The sequence below is a fragment of the Merops nubicus genome, unplaced genomic scaffold (genome assembly GCF_000691845.1).
Source record: "Merops nubicus isolate BGI_N331 unplaced genomic scaffold, ASM69184v1 Scaffold22123, whole genome shotgun sequence".
In the NCBI taxonomy this organism is placed as follows: domain Eukaryota; kingdom Metazoa; phylum Chordata; class Aves; order Coraciiformes; family Meropidae; genus Merops; species Merops nubicus.
Window position 1 is genome coordinate 1 of NW_008598528.1, and position 21179 is coordinate 21179.

Genomic DNA, 21179 nt, shown 5'->3' on the forward strand with positions numbered 1-21179 from the left:
TTCAAGTGACAGTAAATCTGTTGAGATTTACTGACTAGTAATATACAAAGACTAGTGATATACAAACCCCTCAAGACTCAACATGTGTGTAATAGCAATATCTGAACCTGTGAAGTACTTGTGTGGTGTACAGCTGACACAGCTAGCTGTGTTACCAGAAAAAAAGTAGCATAAGATATGTATCTTAACATGTAGAAAAACTGCATAAAAATGAGGGTAGTGTAATGTGTTCTAGATGGGAAGGTAGACTTAAAGCAAATTTAAGGTGCAAGAGGCAAGTATTAGTTTCAGATGTGAGAGAGAATGTGATGTGGATCTAAATGTGATTAATTTTTGCTGACTATTACAAAACTTTGAGCAGAATTAGAAGGGCCTTCAGAGTCCTCGGAGACTGCATTGCTATGACTGCAAAGTGTCAAAGTCAAATGCTGAAGTAGTGGGTGTAACTTTTGGGTTTTGAAGTGATGGTGGACAGCTAGCTGACAACTGCTTTTTCTGTTTTGTTACAGTATTTGTGGAATCATCCCAGGACTGAGTAGCATCTTTCTGCCACGGATGAACCCTTTTGTCTTGATTGATATTGCTGGAGCTCTAGCTCTTTGCATTACATATATGCTCATTGAAATCAAGTATGTACAGTTGTTTAAAAAAAGTAACTTTTTGTATGCAATCTATGGGAAATTGCATTTTTTTGCATGAAAAGGAATGATGTCATCAAAAGCTGTATGTTGTGTGAATGGGATTGCAACTCCATTAATATATTAATCTTTTTTCAAAGGTGTATAGTGCAGATGAGATTTGTGTGTGTAATATTCTGTAAGCACATAAAATGTAAAAGAATTAAAAAGAAGCAAAAGAAAATTCTTAAATCTTTGAAAACTGTAAATACCCTTTTTAAATTTTTTTTAAAATTGCTCTTTCTCTCTAGCAACTATTTTGCTGTAGACACAGCCTCTGCTGTAGCCATTGCTTTGATGACGTTTGGTACCATGTATCCCATGAGTGTCTACAGTGGGAAAGTGCTACTCCAGGTAAGGCAGTGTCACACAAGGTCTTTTGTGATTTCAGTTGTGTTAAACTTCCTTATTTTTAAAAAAACGTAAAATTTTTCTCAAGCATTTGAATAGGAAGCATTCCCAGGGGAATTTGTGATGAGCAAGAAGTATTTTAAGGGCAGTAGAAATATGCATCATAAAGTCATAAGAATTTGTTTCATGCCATCAGTCTCTTGCATACGTAGACCAGACTTAAAGGCTCTCTTACTTAAACAGGACTTTATTCTGACTTTTTTCTTCTTTTTCTTAAAGACAACCCCACCTCATGTGATTGGCCAGTTAGATAAACTTCTCAGAGAGGTGAGTGTATATTGCATAGCACTGTGTGCACAGCTAAGATTAAATAAGCATTCAGGAATATGAAGTTTTTGTGAGTAGCCCAAGCAAACTGCTCATTTTTTAAGTATTATTTTTAACTGCACGTAAGAAATATGGATCTTGTTATCTAAGATGAATAGTGTCATTCAAGTATCTGGAACAAATCTGTTAAGTAGTGCAAGCTATTATTTTTATTAACTAAATTTGAGCTACTGTTAAAAGTGGTGTACAAATGTGAGCTGTGGAGGAGGAGCAGCACAGGCAGGTGTTGATTTACAGCACATCAAGTTGCTACCAAATTGCAATATTTTTCTCAAGAGTTACTTGAAATGAGTTACTTAAATCCACTTTTTTTGATGGATTTGGATATTTCAGGGTAGTAAAAGTACAGTAGGCAAGCATCAGTGGCAGCATTAACAGACATCATCCACTCTGTGTATGGAAGCTTTTATTTCACTACTGAAAAAGGTGTATTTTTCAGTTGTGTGTAGAAGTACATTTCTGAAAGGATTTGAAAAACTTCTAATTTATTCCTGTATTTCTGAACGTTTGTGTAAAATTAGGTTTCAACTTTGGATGGTGTCTTGGAAGTTCGAAATGAGCATTTCTGGACGTTAGGTTTTGGCACTTTGGTAAGTTATTTCTTTAGTGTCTTCTTAGCCTTTGAGAAAGAGTTGTCAATTACTGCTGTAAATTTTTTAAAATAAAGATCTTTCTTCTGAAATCTTAAATATAAAAAAAAATTTGAGTCAGTACTCAGTCCTTTTGATTTCTTACAAAACACCTATTCTCCCATCCTTTATATTTTTTTAAGCTTTACTCTTGGTTAATATTATTTATATATGTTTCAGCTCTGGATTAAAGCATGCGTTTTGCACCTGTTGAATTTCTTTTGTATTTTGGCAGTGAAGGAAACCCCAAACAATAGTAAAGATATTTTTTAAAGGGTATATTAGTGTAAATTGTCTCAGAGGGGAGAAACAGAAAGCTGTAAACCTTCAGGTACCAATGGTCCGCAGTAAGTGTCAGCGTTTCTGGGGGAGGAGGTGGAAGAAAACAACTACAGTTATGTAGTGATACTCTGTAAGCTGAAGGAAGTGAAGGGGGTTTTGTGATACAGAATGATCACACAGAACTTGGTTATTCCTAAATTGATGGAAGTATGTTGTGACAGCCAGAAAATTAAGACTCTTAGAGTTTTTCTGGACTTCAGAATTCTTCCAGTATGCTGCTCTTCTTAAAAAAAGAAAAAGGCAACAGCTCTGACTTGCTGCTGTGAAAATAGCTTCCAATTTACTCTCCTGCCATTCAAAATACCGGATCACAGAATAGTTGGATGTGACATGGATACTTACAAAACCTTTGTATGCATATTTACCTATTGGCATCTTCCAGATTGTAGTAGGAACTTCCTGAGACCTGGATCTGTTTTCAGCTGCACCATCTGATGTAAAAATGGCTTATATGGCACAAGCTGTGAACCATGTTCTCTATTAAATATGACCTGAAAAAGCACGTGAGGGGTTCTGTTTTGTGTCCTTTTTATTTTTTTTTCTGCAGCAGTAGTTCAAGATAAATGAGCTGATGTTAACTGAGGGGAGGGCAAGGGCAGCCTGCAGTTACCTGCACGTCCAGGAGAAACTCCTAGTCTGAGTTCCACAAGGAACGTGGCCTCTGTTCGTGCTAATGGTCCTGGCTCCAGTCTGTCTGCCTTGACTGTTGTCCTTTTGCCTGCTCCAGGAGCACAGCAATGACACTTCTTCCTGAATTTGGCACATGGAGTTCTTCTGCACTTCGTTCTTCTTGTTCTGCTTTTTTTTTCCTGGCTGTTGCCTTGCCTTTCCTGCTGTCACATGTTGTTTTTTTATATTTTGGTTTTAAAACTCGCTTTTGCTGAATTATGATCTTGATATGTCCATAGGAGATCAATGTGTTAGGAATGATCATATGTGTCCTAATTATGGAATTATTAATTAAATTTCTCAGTTGGTAGTCTCCGCAGCGAAAGGTCTTTGCATAATTCTCTGCAGGATAACTCACCTCTTCCTGAATGCGTGTGGAGACCCCTTATTGAAGTAACAGTTAACAGCCAACTTATTTTTATCACTTTCCAGGCTGGATCAGTACATGTCCGAATTCGGAGAGATGCAAATGAACAAATGGTACTTGCCCATGTCACTAACAGATTATACACGTTGGTCTCTACCTTGACTGTTCAGATTTTCAAAGATGACTGGATCAGACCTACCTTATCTTCTGTGCCTATTGCCAACAATATTCTGAACCTTTCGGATCATCACGTTATTCCAATGCCATCTTTGAAAGCTGCTGATAATCTGAACCCTGCTACGTCCACACCAGCTAAGCCCAGCAGCCCACCGCCAGAATTCTCTTTTAATACACCAGGCAAAAACATGAACCCAGTCGTCCTTTTAAATACTCAGACAAGGCCCCACGGGTTGGGCTTTAATCATGGATCCGCACCCTACAGCAGTGTACTCAGTCAAGGATTTGGGATGCCAGGAATGGGAGCAACCCAAGGATTCAGAACTGGTTTTACAAATGTCCCAAGCAGATATGGAACAAACATTCGTGGTCAACTCCGACCATAATAAACACCGTTATTTATTGTACTTAAGGGTATTGACTTAATTCTTTTATTACCCACTTTTTATAAACATTTGGGATGTGAGATCATTCTAAGTGGCTGGGAACAAGTGCATTGTTCATATTCATAAAATGGTTAAATTGCAATTTTTTTTCCTTGCATCAGGAGTAGCCTATGTCTTACCACCAGTATTTTCCAGACTTACAGTACTTTACAAGTAGTTTTTACAGTGTCTATTTCTATTCACCTTTCTATTCACTTCTAATTTTCCCAAGAATGTATTGAGATATAGCACAACTCCACAAGAGAGTAAAATTATGACCAGGCAGCTTTTTTTTTTTTTTTCTAGTGAGAATTGCTCAATGAATGCTGAAGAGCTGAGAGAATAGGAAATTGCAGAAATGCAAGTCCCAGTTGTTAGAGACATTTTCATTGCTGTATTAAGCCATCTTTTGACAAAGTCACAACTAGTTTGCAAAAATCCATCTGCGTACTGTGGCCATTGTGAAGACAATCTGGCATCTCAGATTCAAATAAATTTTGTGATACCGTATTTTTACATTTTAATTAATATTTTTATAGAAATTCAGGTGGTTCAGCAACTATCTTCTAGTTGTAAGTATTCCATATTCATCTCTAATTTCCTCCTTTTTGGTTTAACTGTTAAATATTGCTATTATTTAGCAATATACTGGGAAATAAAATATTTCAAACAAGATTTTACAAGCACCTCTTTTTTTATGATTAACCCTATCTTAAGATACAGAACAGATGGCTGTATTGTGTCTGAAGCCAGTATCTAATTTTTGACTATGAGAAGTATTCTCTGATTTGATTATGACTTTGTATTTTTCACCTTTCTATTTTTTTTCTGTAGTTTCAGGGGGGAAAGTATCTATTTCTATTCCTGGTTTATATCCAGAGTACAGGTCAGTGATTGCTGGCAGCTCTTTGTCGTTGCTAGAGTGCGTATCCTTTGGGGCACCCTTGGGACAAGGCTTGCCTCTGCTCCTGCATTGTCATTCTGCTGTCCATCTAGAAGGCCATATTTCTTCAGGGCCTTTCTTGGGAAGCTCTCCCTGTGACTGATGTCTGTTTCTTCACTGCTCTGGTCATGGGAAAGGCCTTTTAGAAATACTTCAACTTTTTTCTCTTCTCCTGTGCAGTATGCATCTTACAGTTCCCTAGCCAATACCTCCTCTGCACTTTCTTCTGCACCTCCTGGCTGTTGAGGAGTGGGTTGCCCATTCCTGTTGTTTCGCTTGCAACTCAGGGTGCTATATATTGGCTTCCACCTTGTTCATCTGTATGCTAAGTCAGTCTCTGTTTGTCCAAGGTGGTTATATGGAGCTGTAGTATCTCAGGGACTCCAAAGGGTTTATGTTACCTGGAGATAATGGGTTTGATAGAGAAATCTTTCTCTTCTAGACCTGAGTTGAGAAAACAGCCTTCATTTGAATTTTAAAGATCTGTGGCCTCTTCACACTGGCTGAGGATTTATTTTTCTGCTTTAAGAACATAACTTTACTTCTTTTTCCACCTCCACTACCTGTGTTTCTGACTCCTAAGCACAGAGGAGAGCGCCACTCTTGCAAACAGAGCAAAGTGACATTCTGCATGATGGTATCTTGCTGGGATGCTTTAGGCTGAGGGTGGCATCCACACTGCCTCTGGTATACAGTCCATGTAAGCTACGAGCAGGGAATCTAGTTCTGTACTTTGTTTGCAGCAACAGTAACAGTTTCATTGCTGTGTTAGAAATGTAGTAACATTTGAAGAGAACACTGACCTTACACCCGCTGGCTGTCTTTGCCTGAGGTCAGCGTGAGCTCAGTCAGCACCTGTGCTTCGTTACTCTGTCTTGATGTGTAGTCTGTCACACGTGCCATTGCTGCGTGGAAGTTGACTGAAGTACAGAACACTTGAACAGATTCTCTGTTCCTCTTGGGTGCTGATCTAGGCCACGTTCTCTACAGCATCTGCAACACCTTAGATCCAGCAGAATGTTTACAATATTCTACCCTCACGTGGCCTATTTGAGAACTGTTCCTTACTCCAGTTTCATAACCAAACACTTGCCCTTTTCTTGACATTTTAAATGCATTGTATTATATTGATTGCATGCCTGCTTGTTTTTAGTAGAAAATTTAAGCTCCATTTTGTTAAAAAATGAAGCTGATCCTTGATTTAAAATGAGGAGAATGAGAATCCCAGAATTCTGAGTGCAATATAATCACTTTAACAAAATTATTTTTGAGTGATTGTTTACAATATATATCACATGTGCAGATGATAAAGATTCTTTTAGAGATTAGAACAGCTTTTTAGCTGCTTTATTGTTATGAATATATTGAATATTTGTTAAATCAGTACAGAGTAAAATGTCTCCTTTTATACGAGGAAAATAAAATCAGTGTCATCCTTAAATAACAAGGAAAAAGTGGTAATTTGTGTATAAAATTTTATAGTTATCTTTTTATATATATTGATGAAGTGATGCTCTTGGGTGATACTTCAATTTCAACGAGCAGGTGTGTGAAACTTCAGAACCATTTTGCCGAGTCTGCTACTAGTGCAGGCTGGGTCCTTGTAATAATTCTACAGAAAGCTTTCTCACTGCGTTTTGTCTTTTCTAATTGTACTTTGCGGTTAGGTGGTCACAATCTAAATGTTTATTTTAAATGTGGTGACTAAGAATTGCTAATTTATATTGTCTTCATTCCTAGTGGTAGGAATGCTGCACCAGCTAAAGAAAAAACAGAATGGTAGCTGCTATCGTTTCTCTGGGAGGGTTTGACATTGTTGCCTCTTTAACTTGTGCCAGCTGTGATTGTAGTAAATGTGTCAAGCTTTGGAGAATCTGAGGGGTGTGTACCATTACGTACTTAAGATCCCTGTGAAAATCTGCAGTGTCCTGGCAGAAAAGGAGTTAGAGTGCCTACTGCAATACAAGTAACTAATGTAATATGGGGGATATTGCAGCTTTAGCTATTGAGTAGTAGTTCTTAAGTTCATTCTGTTCTGCATTCCCTTCATCCAGGTGATAACCACACACACCTTTGGGAGGACTTTGACAAGCCAGTGACAGCTCGTGGGTGTGGTAGATTCATGATTTTTTTGTTTTCCCCTTCTTGACTGAGATGTGACAAATCCTACTCGAGAGAATCTGTGCAGGAGCTCTGCTGATGAAGTCCTTCAGCTGTTTTCTGTCCCCTGCTGCTACCATTCACCAGGGACAGATAAGACTCTCCGGGGGTAGGTTCTTCAGCATAAGTCTGGTCTCTGGATTCTGAAGTGGTTTTCTGCACTGTGCACATACAGATCCTACAGATCTGGGTACTTGGTGATATCGTGTTGATACAAAGATGGAAGAGATACCAGTCAAGGTCTTTTCAGTTGTATTTTGTCTTCTGGGTATTTTATCAAATGGCTAGACTTCCTCCTACCTGCTTGTTCTCCTCTGCCTCAGCAAAAGTGAGAACCCACCTTGTACCATGTCTTTGCTTTACTGACAACTTTGGGTTCTTGTGCTTCTGAGAGCTGAGATTCCTAGATTCATGTGGTTACTGTGCTGGTAGAAGTTTTCCTTCCAGCAATTATTTTTTTAAATTAATGATGTGCCATATAAATTGCTAAGATGATGCCCTTCCCCTCTTTAAGTAAGCCTTTTCCAGGGCTCACATCCAGTTAAGAGATGGCCCTCTTTTCCTGTACAGGGAAAAAAAAAAAATCCCCCAAAGCCTGGGGAGGGTGTGGGAAGCAAACTTCAAGTTTTCAGAACCATTGAGTAATATTACACCAACCTAGTTCTCATCTTTTTGAATCGAGTCAACAGAACTCAAGAGAATTGCAAGCTCAGGCAGTGAGAAGTTGGTAATAAAATTGACTTGCCAGAGATTTGGTGTACTTTATATTTAAATTATGGTTTCAACTAACTCTAATAGAGATTTTAAAAAATCAGGCTTTTCCCACTTACAACAACCTTCTGATCCCACATTTCATAATGAAGCCTCTTTAAGCAAACTTTGAAATTCTTGAAGCAGAGTGGCAGTGCACACTGTAAACGCATACTGCCTTTTTCAGAGACCCTGCAAAGTATAAAGCACCACAAGAGTTCACCTGTAAAAACAAAATTATCCACACAAACTCATGTTTAAGATTTCTGTATATAGCAAGTTTTGTCACCTTTTTTTTTGCCACTTAGTAGGGTGTAGTAGGTGCCTTATACTGCTCAGAGTATTCATACTTAAAATGATTTACTGTAGCTGTTTAGGAAGTTTTCTCATGGGATGAAGCAGAGGAGGATGTGACAGCAAAGAGTTCAAATAGCTTTGTATTTACACAGGTGTACAGTAATACCTGAAAATAAACACATCTGTCCAATTTTTAGAATTTTTATTGTGGTCTGTTTCAGAAGTTGCATGCAAAATAGAAACACTTCACAAATGTTAAAGTGATGGGAAAACAAAATACTTTTGTCTCATTTTGAGCAACAAAACTAGTTTGAATTTCATTTTCAGACTGTCCTGTAATAGTAAATAGTTATCAATTTGTGTTGCTGTAAATACATATTTCTAGTGTGACTTCAAAATATGTATGGAAATATTGTCTTCAGTTCCAAAATATTTACTTCAGGAAAACGGTAAAATACAGGCCAAAGCTGACATGCCTACAACTCCACAGCTCACTTCCTTTTTACATCTTTTTGCCCAGGGCAGAACTATTTAGTGGAAGAAATTTGGAGCAGTAAAATACTGACTTGTTTTTTTCTCAGTTCATCTTCGACCAGTTTAGTTTACCCAAATGCTCTCCCTCTTTTTCTCACCAGTGAAAACTGCAATTCTGTAGGTAGCTTTTGAATACTGTTCTTCTGGCTTCTATTACTGATTTTATTCCAGGCTAGGTTTTTGCCAGTGTTATACTAAATTTACTGAATTATCCCAGTAAGGAATGTAAAGGCACATGGTTGTTAAACTGGTATTTTTTTCCAATGTAGGCTAGGGCTTGTCCTTGCTTTTTGGTGTTTAATCTCTTGCTTCTGACTCATTTTACTCTTGATAGGTAGCACTTTGCCTTTAACATTATATTTTCATAAAAACATTTTCTAAAGTGATCACTTTCCTGGTATGATTATTTCTGATGTAATCTGTATTTCAAACAGCAGGTTTTGTTTTGTTTTGTTTTGGATAATTTAACTCACAAGTTCACAATTTAAATTGTGAATGATTCTCAAATGAATGAACGGTGTGTGCTGGGACACTGCTCCCACACACCACCTCTTCTTCAGTTTAAATCTCCTGTTTTGCAATGAAAGCATGAGGGAAACCCCTACATACCTTCATCTTAGCATCACTCCCCACCACCCTTGGATCAAAAAGTATCCAACAAACAACAGGGAGAAAATCAAATTTGGGTTATTTCTGCATTTTCTGGTGGCTCGCCATCTGTGGACAAGAGCCCTTGAAGACATTTTTGGAGGGCAAAGGGAGCAGAGAGGATTAAAAATCCCTTCTGTGTGTCAGGAGTTCTAGCAACTCATTTCAGGATGAGGTCCTTTAGTTCAACACAAAGTAGTGGTTTGTATTAGTGTTATTTTTCCTCTTGATAATGTGGTGTGAATTTCCATTGCTGAACACTGCAAAAGTTGACACGCCTTGTAAAAACTGTAGCTAACACTTGGGTCAGGAGGCATTCCTTCCTGGGGTCTTAACCTGTGACAAAAGTTAAAACAATCTGGAAAAATTCTGAGGTTTTTTATTCAGAGGTAAGACAAGGAAAGGCTGAAACTCATTCTTATTTAATGCTATCTTATTTGGCTACGTGGAACATGGGGCCAGGAACAGCTGAATCAATAATCAGCCTAGCAAGAGCTATCATTATATTTTGCTTCACTTTAGCACTCTCCACTGCAATTAAATGGCAAACGTGAAGGTGAGCAAACAGCATTTAGAATGGAGAACAATTTGTTGCCATTTTATCTGTCACAGGTTTAGATATTCCAGTACAAACACTTGCAGGATTTTGCTGAGATTGTCAATCGTGGCTTCGTCAAGATTTTCTTCTGTGTCCTCCATGGTATGCCACACTGCAGGGAAAGGGGATGGAATCAGATGTAGAACTGGAACCCCTGTAAGGAGGAAATGAAATTGGAGAAGAAATATTAGAGAAGTTCTTTTAAGCCCATTGATATGTTGCCATTTAGCAACAGTCAGGCAACTGCTCAATCAGCTTACTCAACTAAGCAGTGTGTGTCACTGCAGCTTCCTTTTGCCTTCTGTTTCTGAAGCCTGTGATTGCAGCCCATCCATTTAATTCTGTTTGCTAAAACTGGCAAAATTGGCACCTTCCTTCCCTTTGAGTACTTTTCCCCTTTTATCTTTTCTTTTTAAAGGCACCTGCAGCTAGTAGTTTTACTGTGATACTTGGCTGGGGGTTTTTTTTGAGATCTTTTGCGTTGTAGTTGTTGATACTGTGTTTAGGAGCTACAGAAGGGCAGAGAAACCACTACAGCTCCCCAGACTGAAAACCAATTACCACGCACTTGTGACAGTGCTAAGACTGAGCACTTTCTGAAGCATTTTTTAGTCCTCTCCATAAATGGTAAAATAGGGTGTCTGTATTTTTACTCAGTAAAACCAAACCACTGTTATCCTCAGATAAAAGAACTTCTGCTTGAAAGGATCTGTTGCACTGCATATGTATGTATTTACACACACATCAAGCCACCCATACACTCTGCAACTTCTAGGTAAAAAAGGAGTTAAATCATGATGTGTTCTGCTTCCTGAACACTTTTTGGAGGGAGCGTTGTTTGTCTACAGCCTCTTTCCTGTTTTACTGCTCTTCCTCTCACATTTTTCATTTGTATACCACCAAGGAATTAGTTTTCTTCAGTAACTGTTAATTGTGTTATGAGAAAAAAGTTCTGAGTTGTAGTCATTGTTTTCCTCAACAGCTTCTGCCACGGAGGAGTTTTGATATCCCTGTACCCTCTATCATGGCTGTGTTGGTTTCACTGGACCTGGGCCCTGCTTTGCTTTGAAAAACTAAAGACTCATGAAGTTGAAGAGCTGTTGAGCAGGAGACAGTAACTACAGGTCACTGAAGAGAGCACTCACTTAGAAGGGGGGGACGTGTAGCTGCTCTTGGCCCTGCTTCAGAGCTGTGTGCGTGCTTTATGTTACTCAGTAGTTAACAGAGCATAAGCCATGGTATAACTGGGGGCCAAATATGAAGATACGTCCCTCCTTTCCTAGATAGGTCCCCTCCTCACTGAACTAGTGTCAGGTTCCTTTTAAGTTAACTCTTCAAGCTGGCAGCTGTGACGTGGCCATTCTCTTTAGGGACTGAGGATGTCTAATTTGAGTATGTGAGATTCTGCAGGAGCCATTGCCTTCAAATTCAAATGGGTAACAGTGAGCATTACTCTAACGCTGACAACAGATCTTTAGAGATTTATATAGCCTTTGAAGATATGACCCGTGAGTGTTTCACTGCTCCTAGAAATAGTAGCTAGCAGGCTAGCGTGATATGTAGTCATGTGCCACTGGATCAGAGTTGCTTATCTTTGCAGGACACTGCTGCTGACAGAAGTTTCCATTATCTCTGTGCCATTGGAGCTGTGCTCGTGCAAACTGATGACGGGTGTGTTTAGTGCTGCTCTTCTTGGGGTATGTTTTTCAAAGCTGTGAATTTTGACCTGCATGAAGTTAGATTTGGAAGCCTCGAGCTGGGGCAAATAAGCTTGAAAAATAGGATCATTCAAGCTTGAAAAACACTTGCTCATTCACTAAATGATGCATTTGCTACTGAACTTCATACTTTAAAATATAAGAGCTACAGGTACCTCTTAATAAAAATGGAATGTGGTCATCTTCAACCAAGCCTCGATGTAATGTAGTCTGGAAATACTGCCTTTCAACAAGGTGATTCCTCAACAGATCCATGTTATGTAGCTCTCTTTCTGTAATTCACAATGAAAGTGATTACTACAACTTTTGGACAATATGAGGCATGTTAGCATACTTGAGTTATTTTACCATCATTTTACAGAAGTGAGAACTAAAGCCCAGTAAAGGCAAGAGTTTCCAAGAATCACAGAGTGACAGTCAGTAATGGCATCTGTTTCACGGCTTCCAAGTGTCTGAGAATCTTCCTCAGCTATTTTATTAATTACCTGTTAAAACCTTTGTGTGGGTTTAAGATGTACTAAATTTAACATTTACATTAGAACTGTAAAAGAAAAAAAAAATCTAAAAATCTGATGTACAGGACTTAATACATTCAGAAGCGACACAGTAAATTTTTAAATTAATCAAAAGCCCATACCCCTTCTCCTTACCAATTTCTTGAAGCCTCTGAAACCATCGAATAGTATTTGGAAAATAATTGGGAAAGACCGGGTTTGGTGCACCAATTAAATCCAGTAGTACAAACAGGTCCTACAGAACAAAGAGTCTTTAATACAGGGTTCTTCACATGACTACTGCAGCAGCAGCAATGAAACTTCTTGGTTCCTGTATAGGTCACGACTAGGTCTTTGATAGATCTGGCCAAAGATCCAACTTTTCTGCCATGGTGCCTAAGAAGAACTCAATAGCAGAACCCGATTCTGGTCTGATGCATTTTGCTGTCTTTCTGAGGAGGAGGACAAAGGTGGGCCTTCTCTCTGGGCCTCAAGCTGGAGCAGACTGCACTGTTTTGTTCAGTTTGTGTGTTATTTCCCTTTAAAAGAGAAACTACGGTAGGTGGGGAGAAAGAAGAGGAAATTGCTTCTTCCCCAGAGAACAACAAAGTCTATCAAGGGAAAGACATGTTATGAGTCACCAGATACAGTGAGAGAATAAAAGTGTCTGGGCAGTGAGTAGGAAACTTAAAAGGCAGAGGGAAGAAAGGAGCAAACAAACAGAATTTTAGTGGGAATCAAAGGGGAACAGCAACCTTGCTGTAGGTCAGTGCTGAGCTAGGGGAGATTTGTTCCCAGATCAGTACTATGTCTGTGCTCTTTCCTAATCACTTTGAATTATCTCTCTTGAAGAAGGTAGGTATTCTAGTTTATATTATAATAAACCTGTGTGTTTGATCTTTCTATGATTCGTCCTCGTGCTGACATGGAGACGGTCTAAGCAAATTTACCTAAGAAGTTCTTGCCCACCCTCTCTCGTATCACATCTCAAAAAAATTTCCCCAAGCCGGCTTCTTCCTTTAACTTTGGTTGAGTTCATGGTTTCTTGGGAATTTGGCCAGTCACTTACTCATCAAACATTTTTTAAAATGCTATTTACTATTACTCATTAGGAAGCTGAAAGTGACTTACTATGCCCTGCAGCTGATTTGTGGTTGTTGAACCAGGTGGATGTGGAGTAGATACCATTTTCTGAGCTAAGTGTTTTGATCCGTAGAGGGAATCGGAAGGCGACCACTGGACAAAGGCTTCTTCACCGTCAAAAAATATGAGCTGAAGTGAAAGGTCTGGTCTTGAGGTTGAACTGGTCTGTTGGAAGAAGTTCAAAGTAATATAACTGATCCTGGCCAGAACACTGAATAAAGGACAAATACTGTAGTCATATAAACCCCATCAGTTGGGGATATTTTCCAGGTATCCTACGCAAACCTTCCTCTGGCTGTTAAACACGTTACAGAGTGATAGTGTTAGTGATCAGTTGTTACTATTTATCTAGCAGGGTGACATGTCCTCCAGTCTGGCATCATTTTGGTTCTGGTTAAAAGATTCGTTTCTGATTTTAGCAGATGTGAGCGGAGTATGTTGAGATGGGTCTGCAAAAGCAGGTAGCAGAAACATCATCTCAAGTAACGAAGAGACAGGTCAGCATCAACACCTGATGTGAGTAGTGATATTATTACTTGATAGTGCCACAAAGGAGTAATCTCTCTGCTACAGTTGTGCACCAGTGGAGGTTAATTACATGTTTGTAAAGTTGATAGTTCTTTGAGGGACAAAGCACAGTCAGTCATGAGAAGAATGACCATTTCTTTTTCTTCAGGGGAACTTGTGAGCACCAAGGCGACTTTACCCTAAAAGCAAAGCACAGACAGTGGTGTAGATACACCCTTCCCTTTCAACAAACCAAAATATCACAGCAGCAAAAACTGAGAATATATAAGATATTGTATTTAATGTATTTAAGGTCACAAAAGGAGACATCTGTGTGAAATTCCTTCCCATTGTAGGAGGAGCCTTTTTTCTCTCTGCTTAAACTTAAGCCTTGTTTGCACTGGCAGCGTTTCCTAATGATCTACGAGATGGCTAACCCAGTTCAGTTCTGCTGTCTCAACCGTTTTGGGGTCTGTAGTCTTCAAAATTGGTAGAAATATTTCAACCCTTCTGTGAATTAATGTTACAAGGGAAATGGCGTGGTGTGGTTGAAAGGTGGGGTCACTGGCAACAGTCATGTCCTGTGTGGGCTACAACTCCTAACTAGCTGGAGCAGATCCAATAAAAACAGTAGTGGAAAACTTCTCTAAAAGGTCGCTCACACAGGCATGAGTATATTGATTATGGTCACAGTCATGCATGGATTTCTCTAATGGCAATGCTTTGCTGCCCTTTGTCCTTTGCACACAACAGGGATCTTTTGATTGCAGTAATTTTGCATTGCGGTCTGGAGGAAACTATTAATAACTGTTGTATTTTAGAAGGTAGTTTTTGTAGTAGTATATTATTATTATTACTGTTTAAAACATTTCCAGGTCTGAGTAACATAGAGACACGTCTTTGCCTTTTCATTTTAAACTTACTCTATATAACTGGAGAAACATCAAGATAAAAATCACAGCTCTAACTCAAACTACAAATAGATTTGGCTGAAAACATAACAGTCTGTTATGCTACTATGAGCAGAGCAAAAAGGTCATAGCTAATGTATTAAGCAGATGGATCCCAGAGTATATTTTGTTAACGGACTGTACAAATCATAGCCTGTGCAAAGTAACTAGACTGCCTTTTTGTCAAGTGCTCTCATCTTATGCTGTAAAGCACTTTAATCAAAAAAAGCTGTTATCGCTCGTGAAAAATTCCAGTCTTTAAGTTGGTGTGCAGGTTGTTCCATAAATAACCAAATTTGTTCTAAATGAAGCTTCTAAATTAAAGCATTTGTATTACAGGAGTGATTTGGTTTGTGGTTAAAAACATTGGCATATTCTTAACCTTTTAATTCTAAAATATTCTGATGTCAGAAGATGTCAGTTTCTGGAAACGACTACCACAAGTTAATACCTGAGTCGAGTGTATTTCTGACACTCTGTAAAGCATTTGGGAGACCTTTTTGTGGGAAAACTCTGTTGGTGTATGAGGAGTACTCTGCTGTAAATAGTAAATAGTGAACCAGTAGATGGCACCATGAATCTGTAATCCTCCATCCTCTCTTTCAGAGCTTGTACCAGCCACAGATTTCTGTGCCTAGCAATGGCTCCACCTCGAAGCAGATTTTCATAGCATAAGGTAACACAGACTGATAATACCACACTACTGATTGGCTGTTTTCCTGTACTCAGACATCACTTGTTTCATAAATAAACTATTCAAATTGATAATGGAAAAAAAGAAGAAAAGTTTGAAATTGTTATGAGATGGAGGGACATGGCTCTCACTCCTGCACAACAATTAGTTCATCTGTCTCCCAAAACAATACAACAGAGATTTTAAAAGTGCAAGATTTAGAAAGCACCAAAACTTTGTCAGTGACTGTAGATGTTACTGGATAGGAGAGGAGCTTCTGAGTAGGGCTCTGTGCCCTCTTAGATCAAAAGCAGGATTATATCTCGCTGAGTCTGTGAAGCATGTATTTTTTTTATAAACTGTTATCTTTATATAGTGTATATGTAATAGATAATTTTTAGATAGCCACTCTTTGCATAAAAAGTCTTAATGTGATGATGTACTCTAAAGCACTAGATACACACCCCTGCTCTGTTCTTGGAAGTCAGTGGGAGTTTTACTACAGGTGCAGCAGAAGACTGGGCATGAAGGCTGTGGGAGAGACCATGGAAGGGCCCTAAGGCCTATTGCTGTTGGGGGCGGGAGGGGAAAAACAAACAAACAAACAAACAAACAAAAACCCCAACCCACAACTCAAAAATTAAAAAAGCAAACTACCTTGATTAACTGAAGCTGGTTATCCAGGGCACGTGCCAGCTCCAGTATCATAGCACAAGGCACAGCTGAATCAGTTGCTCCTACAAACACTGTCTCCTGCCATTGTTGTCCAAAAAATTTTGAGTCGTAGTGGCAAGCAAGTACCAGATGACGTTTTGCAGTAGGGTTGAGGGTGCTGATAATATTTGAAAATGTTCTATATCCATATGGTGTGTATCTCTGAAATGTATCTTCTTCAATTTCCCAACCAGCTTGTAATCTTTGAAGACGGTGTTTGATATGCTGCAATTAAAAAAAAAATAAAAAAATCAGATTACTATTGCTTATTCAGAAAGATGTTGCAGACAAATTGCCATTAGCTAACTAATAGTGGCACTTCAGCTTATTTCTGTAAGTTTGCAGTATTTTCAAAAGATAAATTTTATAGCAAAGCATGCAATGTCATTATATAAAATAAGCAATGTTTGGTACTTTAGCCATTGACTGGCTCACTCGCTCTTTATTTTTCACTTTTGTCTCTTGTCTTTGGAGTCTGAAGGTGCTTTGAATGATTGCCCATTAATATGACACATTAAGATCTTAGTCTCTGAAGTTTCCAGGCCAGTGTTTTGGTTTTTTTTCAGGCAGAACCAGGACAGTTTTAGTGTTTGCCTGTTCAAATCTAAACTCCTCTGTGTCATTAAATTAGAAGTCAGAACTGGCTGCGGAGAACTTGTTGTGGCTATTTTGACCATTACCACACATAACACCGCAGCAATTTTTTTTTTTATACTGCTGTGGTATCTTTGTGTTTGTTGTGGGGTATTTGGGTGTGTTTTTAGGTTCTGTGAGAACTGTGTCTTTCAAGTGACAGAAGTTGTTTGCAAGGCTGTAAGAGACAATCTGACTCCTGTAAATTAAAAAAAAAAAGCATTAAACATTTGAGGTTTTTTTTTAAATGTAACCCTGGAAGTGTAGCTCATCTAAAAATAAAAATTAAGGCAGTGAATCTATGAAAGACATCATTCATTTTAGGTATCTTCCTACCTAACAAGAATTTCTCTAATAACCCCAGTTCTACTTAGTACAGAATTCTGGGGACTGTCTCTGCTGAGGAACTTATTTTTATCGGTCCCAGGAGTGCTCCTTCAAGGCAGATTCCTCTCTCTTTAAATAAACATTAAGAAAAGCCTCTAAGTGGAAAAAAAGAAAAGAGACTTTGAAGACTTGTCCTGTTCTTAGTGAAGTCAGTGGGAATATTGCCATAAGTTTTACTGCTAGAACAAGCTTCCATTTTGTTTGTAGTCATCCTCTAAAAGCTTTTATGGCATTGGATGGTCTATCCACTACCTGTAGGCAGAGCGGAGGATGTCTGTTATGGGTTAAGGGGAATATCTAAGCTTGGATGGAGTTCCCAGTGTGTGCTAGCCCTGACTGGGAGTAAGCTTTCTCCCTTAAAGGAGTCTGATGCTTTTTCAGTGTCTTAACAAAGAGATGTCATCCTTTTCAAACTCTGTTGTGCTTTGACAATGGAACACTCTTCTTTATTTTTTTCCCTTTGGTGGGGGTTTACTTCAGTACTTCAGTACATGCTGTTACCTTGTTACAGGAGGATCCACTTTTGAACGTGATTTGTGGCCTAGGCTCAGGTTTTTGTTGGTTTTGTTTTTCTTACTTTTCCCCCTTTCATTTGGCTGCCTTCCAGGGTATCACTAAAGAAACCACAAAATTAAATCCATAGCGACGTGCGTGCGCACACACAACGCTTGAAAAAGCTGCATTTCTCCAGTCTGCCAATTCCAGGGGGGCAAAAACGCTTACTGTAGTTAGGGCTGTCTTGGAGCTGGTGAGCCACTGCCTAAAGGGAAGATGAAGGCTAGTGAGGTGTTGTGAACGTCTTCTAGTAAATGCAGCTGTACCACTGTTTTAGCCTCCTGTTTGGCTAACATAATCCAGAGCTAGCCTGGCACCCAGTCCCAAAGATGCCCCTGCCCCGAGTGCAGAGCAGAGGTGCTGACAGGGCAGCAACCCAGCCGCGTGGTGACTCCCTGTGGGCTCAAATACAAGGTGCTGGAGCTCTTACTGGCTCGAGGCTAGGTGCAATCTGGATACATCAGCCCAGCATGAACACACTGCTGCACTTGGGCCAGCAGAGCTAGCATGGTACTTGGACCAGTGCTGCACTTTGTCATGTTGCCCATTTCATCTGCCTGCCCATCTGGGCCACTCTGACTCCATTTTGTGTTGATGCACCCTCCTGAAGCCGCACTACAGAGGAGTGTAACAGCAGAGGACCTCTCCAGGAAAAGGGTGGGGAGGTGTCATTTATTTCATCCCCATGTATGGTGCCAGTGAGGTTGAACCAGTGACCAAAAACCTGCACATGTGAGGGAAAGGACAACAGTTATGTTGTACTTTGGCTCCAAACCTGAGGCAAGCTTTTTAATCTAAAACATAAATTGAAAAACAGTCAGGTTTTTTTTCATCATGCTACGCAGCCCTGGGAAATAACATCAGCTGCAATGCAAGCTGTGCCATCTCAACTCTGTGCTGTCTGGACTTCAACAATGATGGAGTTAATCCTACCAAATGAAAGGAATGTGTCTGTCCCTTTAGCGGTCACTAAAGTGCAACCAGAATATAAATAATAGATGTTCTTGGAGGTTTTCAGGAAACATGGTCTTACCTGTCGTACAATGTAATTTCCTTGTGATCCTGCGTATCTTTCTATCAGGATAGGGCGCAGATCATTCTCCCACATTTCAGAAACATCCGTGTTTGCTGCAACGCTTTGAATAGAGTCAGAATGTAAAATTCTTGGTTGGTGAGAATACTGTAGAAGGGAGAAAAAAAAGATTACTGTAACCATTACAAGACCTTTTTAACTGTGGTTTTCTTCAGAGTTCCAGTAAGTGTGTAAATATATTGTGCTACTTTTCTATTACAAAAAGAAATTTTATAGAATGCTTGTCTCTCAAAAACGATTGATATGTTTAAGTTCTGTGGCTTTGATTTGCATACAAAATATACTAGTATTAAAAATATTGGAGAAATGTTTACCTACCAGCTACCTGTGAAAACTCATGATTCAGTTCCCTCTTTTCTAATGTCTTAATTCTACATACATACAGTCATGCCTACAACCATGCCACCTTCAAATGGGGTTTCCATTGAGACAAACACCAGAAGCTTTGGTTAAAATAGTAATGCTACTTTGCTTTACACTGTGCCTGTGTCCTGAGGTGCGGCACTGCAAAGAAATGCGTAAGCTTGCTCCATCCCAGGAAGAATGAAGCTGTGTCATTGTGGCCTCTGCCCACAGTGTCACATCAGTGTGACTACACAGCATGGTGCAGCTCATTTGGGGCTAGCTGGGGTATACATTGGCTTTGTGACATGTGGGTTAACCTCAAAACTGGCAGCTTGTCTCCTGTGACAATAGCTAGCAGTGCTAGCTACCTCCCCAGCAGCTGCTTTCCTGTTGCCTAAGCACCGACCTTTAGAGCTATTTCAGGTGACCTAGAATATGTGAGACGTCCTTATGGAGGTGGAAGATGCATGTCTGTGATGTGCAAGAGCGTGTCCTGTTCTGGAGTGGTAGCTGAATGTCACTTGGGATCCCCAAGGACATCTCAAATGTCACTTTGGGCACCTGTTTTGAACCTATCCAATCTCTAACAATTTTCTCCTCCGCAGCTTCCTGAGCCACTCCTGGGTTTATAGATGTTTATTTTAGGCACTGTTGTAGGACGGTCCTGTTATATTGATTCCTTATTTCTATCATAGGGACTTCCCTCTACACCCCTTTCTCCCACTGAAATATTCTGGTCTGGTTATTTGTTCTTTGATCAGAACTGCCTTAAACAATTGATCAGATTTGCTGTCCTTCAGCATGCCCTGTCTACCTTGTCTTTTTTGAGATGAGGAAAGGGAGGGAAACTGTAACGAGTGCACCACAGCCTATTGTGTAGGATGATGGTATTTTCCATTTTATTCTTTCTTTCAAACTGTTTAACAATCGACTTGCTTTTGGGCTGCTGCTGCATCTAACTGACATTTTCATAGATGGATTTACTCTAGCTCCATCACTGTATATGTTAACAAAAAAATATAGCAATACCCCCTCCTTTCCCACTCACTGAAGTGCTGGGGTCTAACTCCCCAGCCCTGAATCAGGGTTGACATATGGATGATGTCCACAACCAGACAGGAAAGATCTCCTTGATTGGTTTTTCTCTCAAGGCCTGGCCAAGATCACCAGGTGTCCTGCCTGTAAAGTTAGCAGCATAGAGGCTGGCTCTGCTTGCAGTGAATGGGGGAGTCTGTCTATCTACTGGATGTATTATGTAGGGCTTCCAGTTACTGGAAGGGCTCCCTGACTGTCCATTGCAGGCAGAGCTCCCAGTGGTGGGGCACCCCCACAACCAGGAGCAGAAAGGGGATTATGTATGTAACAATGATGCTGGTTTTGGGCAATTGCTGTGTGATTGAAGTTGGACTAATCACCTGGTTTCTGAGTTGGTTTGCTCATTTCTTCACTTCATTATATACAGCAAGTGAATGTATCAATCTTTTTCTTCCTCTGGTTGTCAGCTACCTCATAGCCCCTTTGTATGCTCTACAATTGGAGGGAAAGATCTGCCCTGTGTGCTGCCTATTGATGGCAGTGTCCTTCCTATTGGGGCACACAGTCAGCAAAAACATCACTTGTGCATTATTTCACATTTGTCTAAACTGACTGCTGAAACTTGTTACCTGGACAGAAAGTGTACTGACCTTGAGATCTTCTGCAGTCCTGTATAATGACAAGTAATTGACCCTGACTGATGAATATTCTTTAAAAATAGGGTTTTGCCTCACTATTTGGCTTCTACTTTGTGTGTATGCTGAGCAAAGCAAGCACAAGGACAAGTATTTTCTAGAATTAACTGTAAAAATTAATTCTACCCTTCTCTCTTTTACAAGCTGTTTATCTATGTGTGGACCTTTCCTCTAATCCTATTTCAGTTTACTACTGAAATTAAGTAGAGGGGAGACACAAAAACACTGAATCCTATGATGCCAATTTTAATATAGTGTTTAAAGCTGAATTTTAAGACTATAA

General features: G+C 39.5%; 2 protein-coding genes across 2 annotated transcripts; one reads left to right on the forward strand and one right to left on the reverse strand.

Annotated features, from left to right (window-relative positions):
• Positions 1-509: 509 nt before the first annotated feature.
• Positions 510-4247, forward strand: SLC30A6 (solute carrier family 30 (zinc transporter), member 6; the record flags this gene model as incomplete). Its single annotated transcript, XM_008937088.1, has 5 exons — positions 510-629; positions 929-1031; positions 1308-1355; positions 1937-2005; positions 3488-4247. Coding segments are annotated over 5 exons (838 nt in total), but the record flags the coding sequence as incomplete, so codon positions are not given.
• A 5715-nt stretch (positions 4248-9962) lies between these two features.
• Positions 9963-20977, reverse strand: QPCT (glutaminyl-peptide cyclotransferase). The gene is made up of 7 exons (XM_008937087.1): positions 20940-20977; positions 18762-18903; positions 16097-16378; positions 13298-13474; positions 12323-12422; positions 11828-11944; positions 9963-10108 (listed from the first exon to the last, which is right to left on the reverse strand). The coding sequence occupies exons 2-7, from the start codon at positions 18834-18836 to the stop codon at positions 9963-9965; spliced, it is 897 nt and encodes a 298-aa protein (XP_008935335.1). The 5' UTR covers positions 18837-18903; positions 20940-20977.
• Positions 20978-21179: the final 202 nt, after the last annotated feature.

Excerpts from the sequence above, each read along its gene's own strand:
- QPCT (XM_008937087.1), bottom strand. The coding sequence starts at position 18,836 with ATGTGGGAGAATGATCTGCGCCCTATCCTGATAGAAAGATACGCAGGA. Across the intron at positions 16,379-18,761 it reads GAAATTACATTGTACGACAG|CATATCAAACACCGTCTTCA; the intron begins GTAAGACCATGT and ends TTTTAATTGCAG. Across the intron at positions 10,109-11,827 it reads CATTCCATTTTTATTAAGAG|GGGTTCCAGTTCTACATCTG; the intron begins GTACCTGTAGCT and ends TCCTCCTTACAG.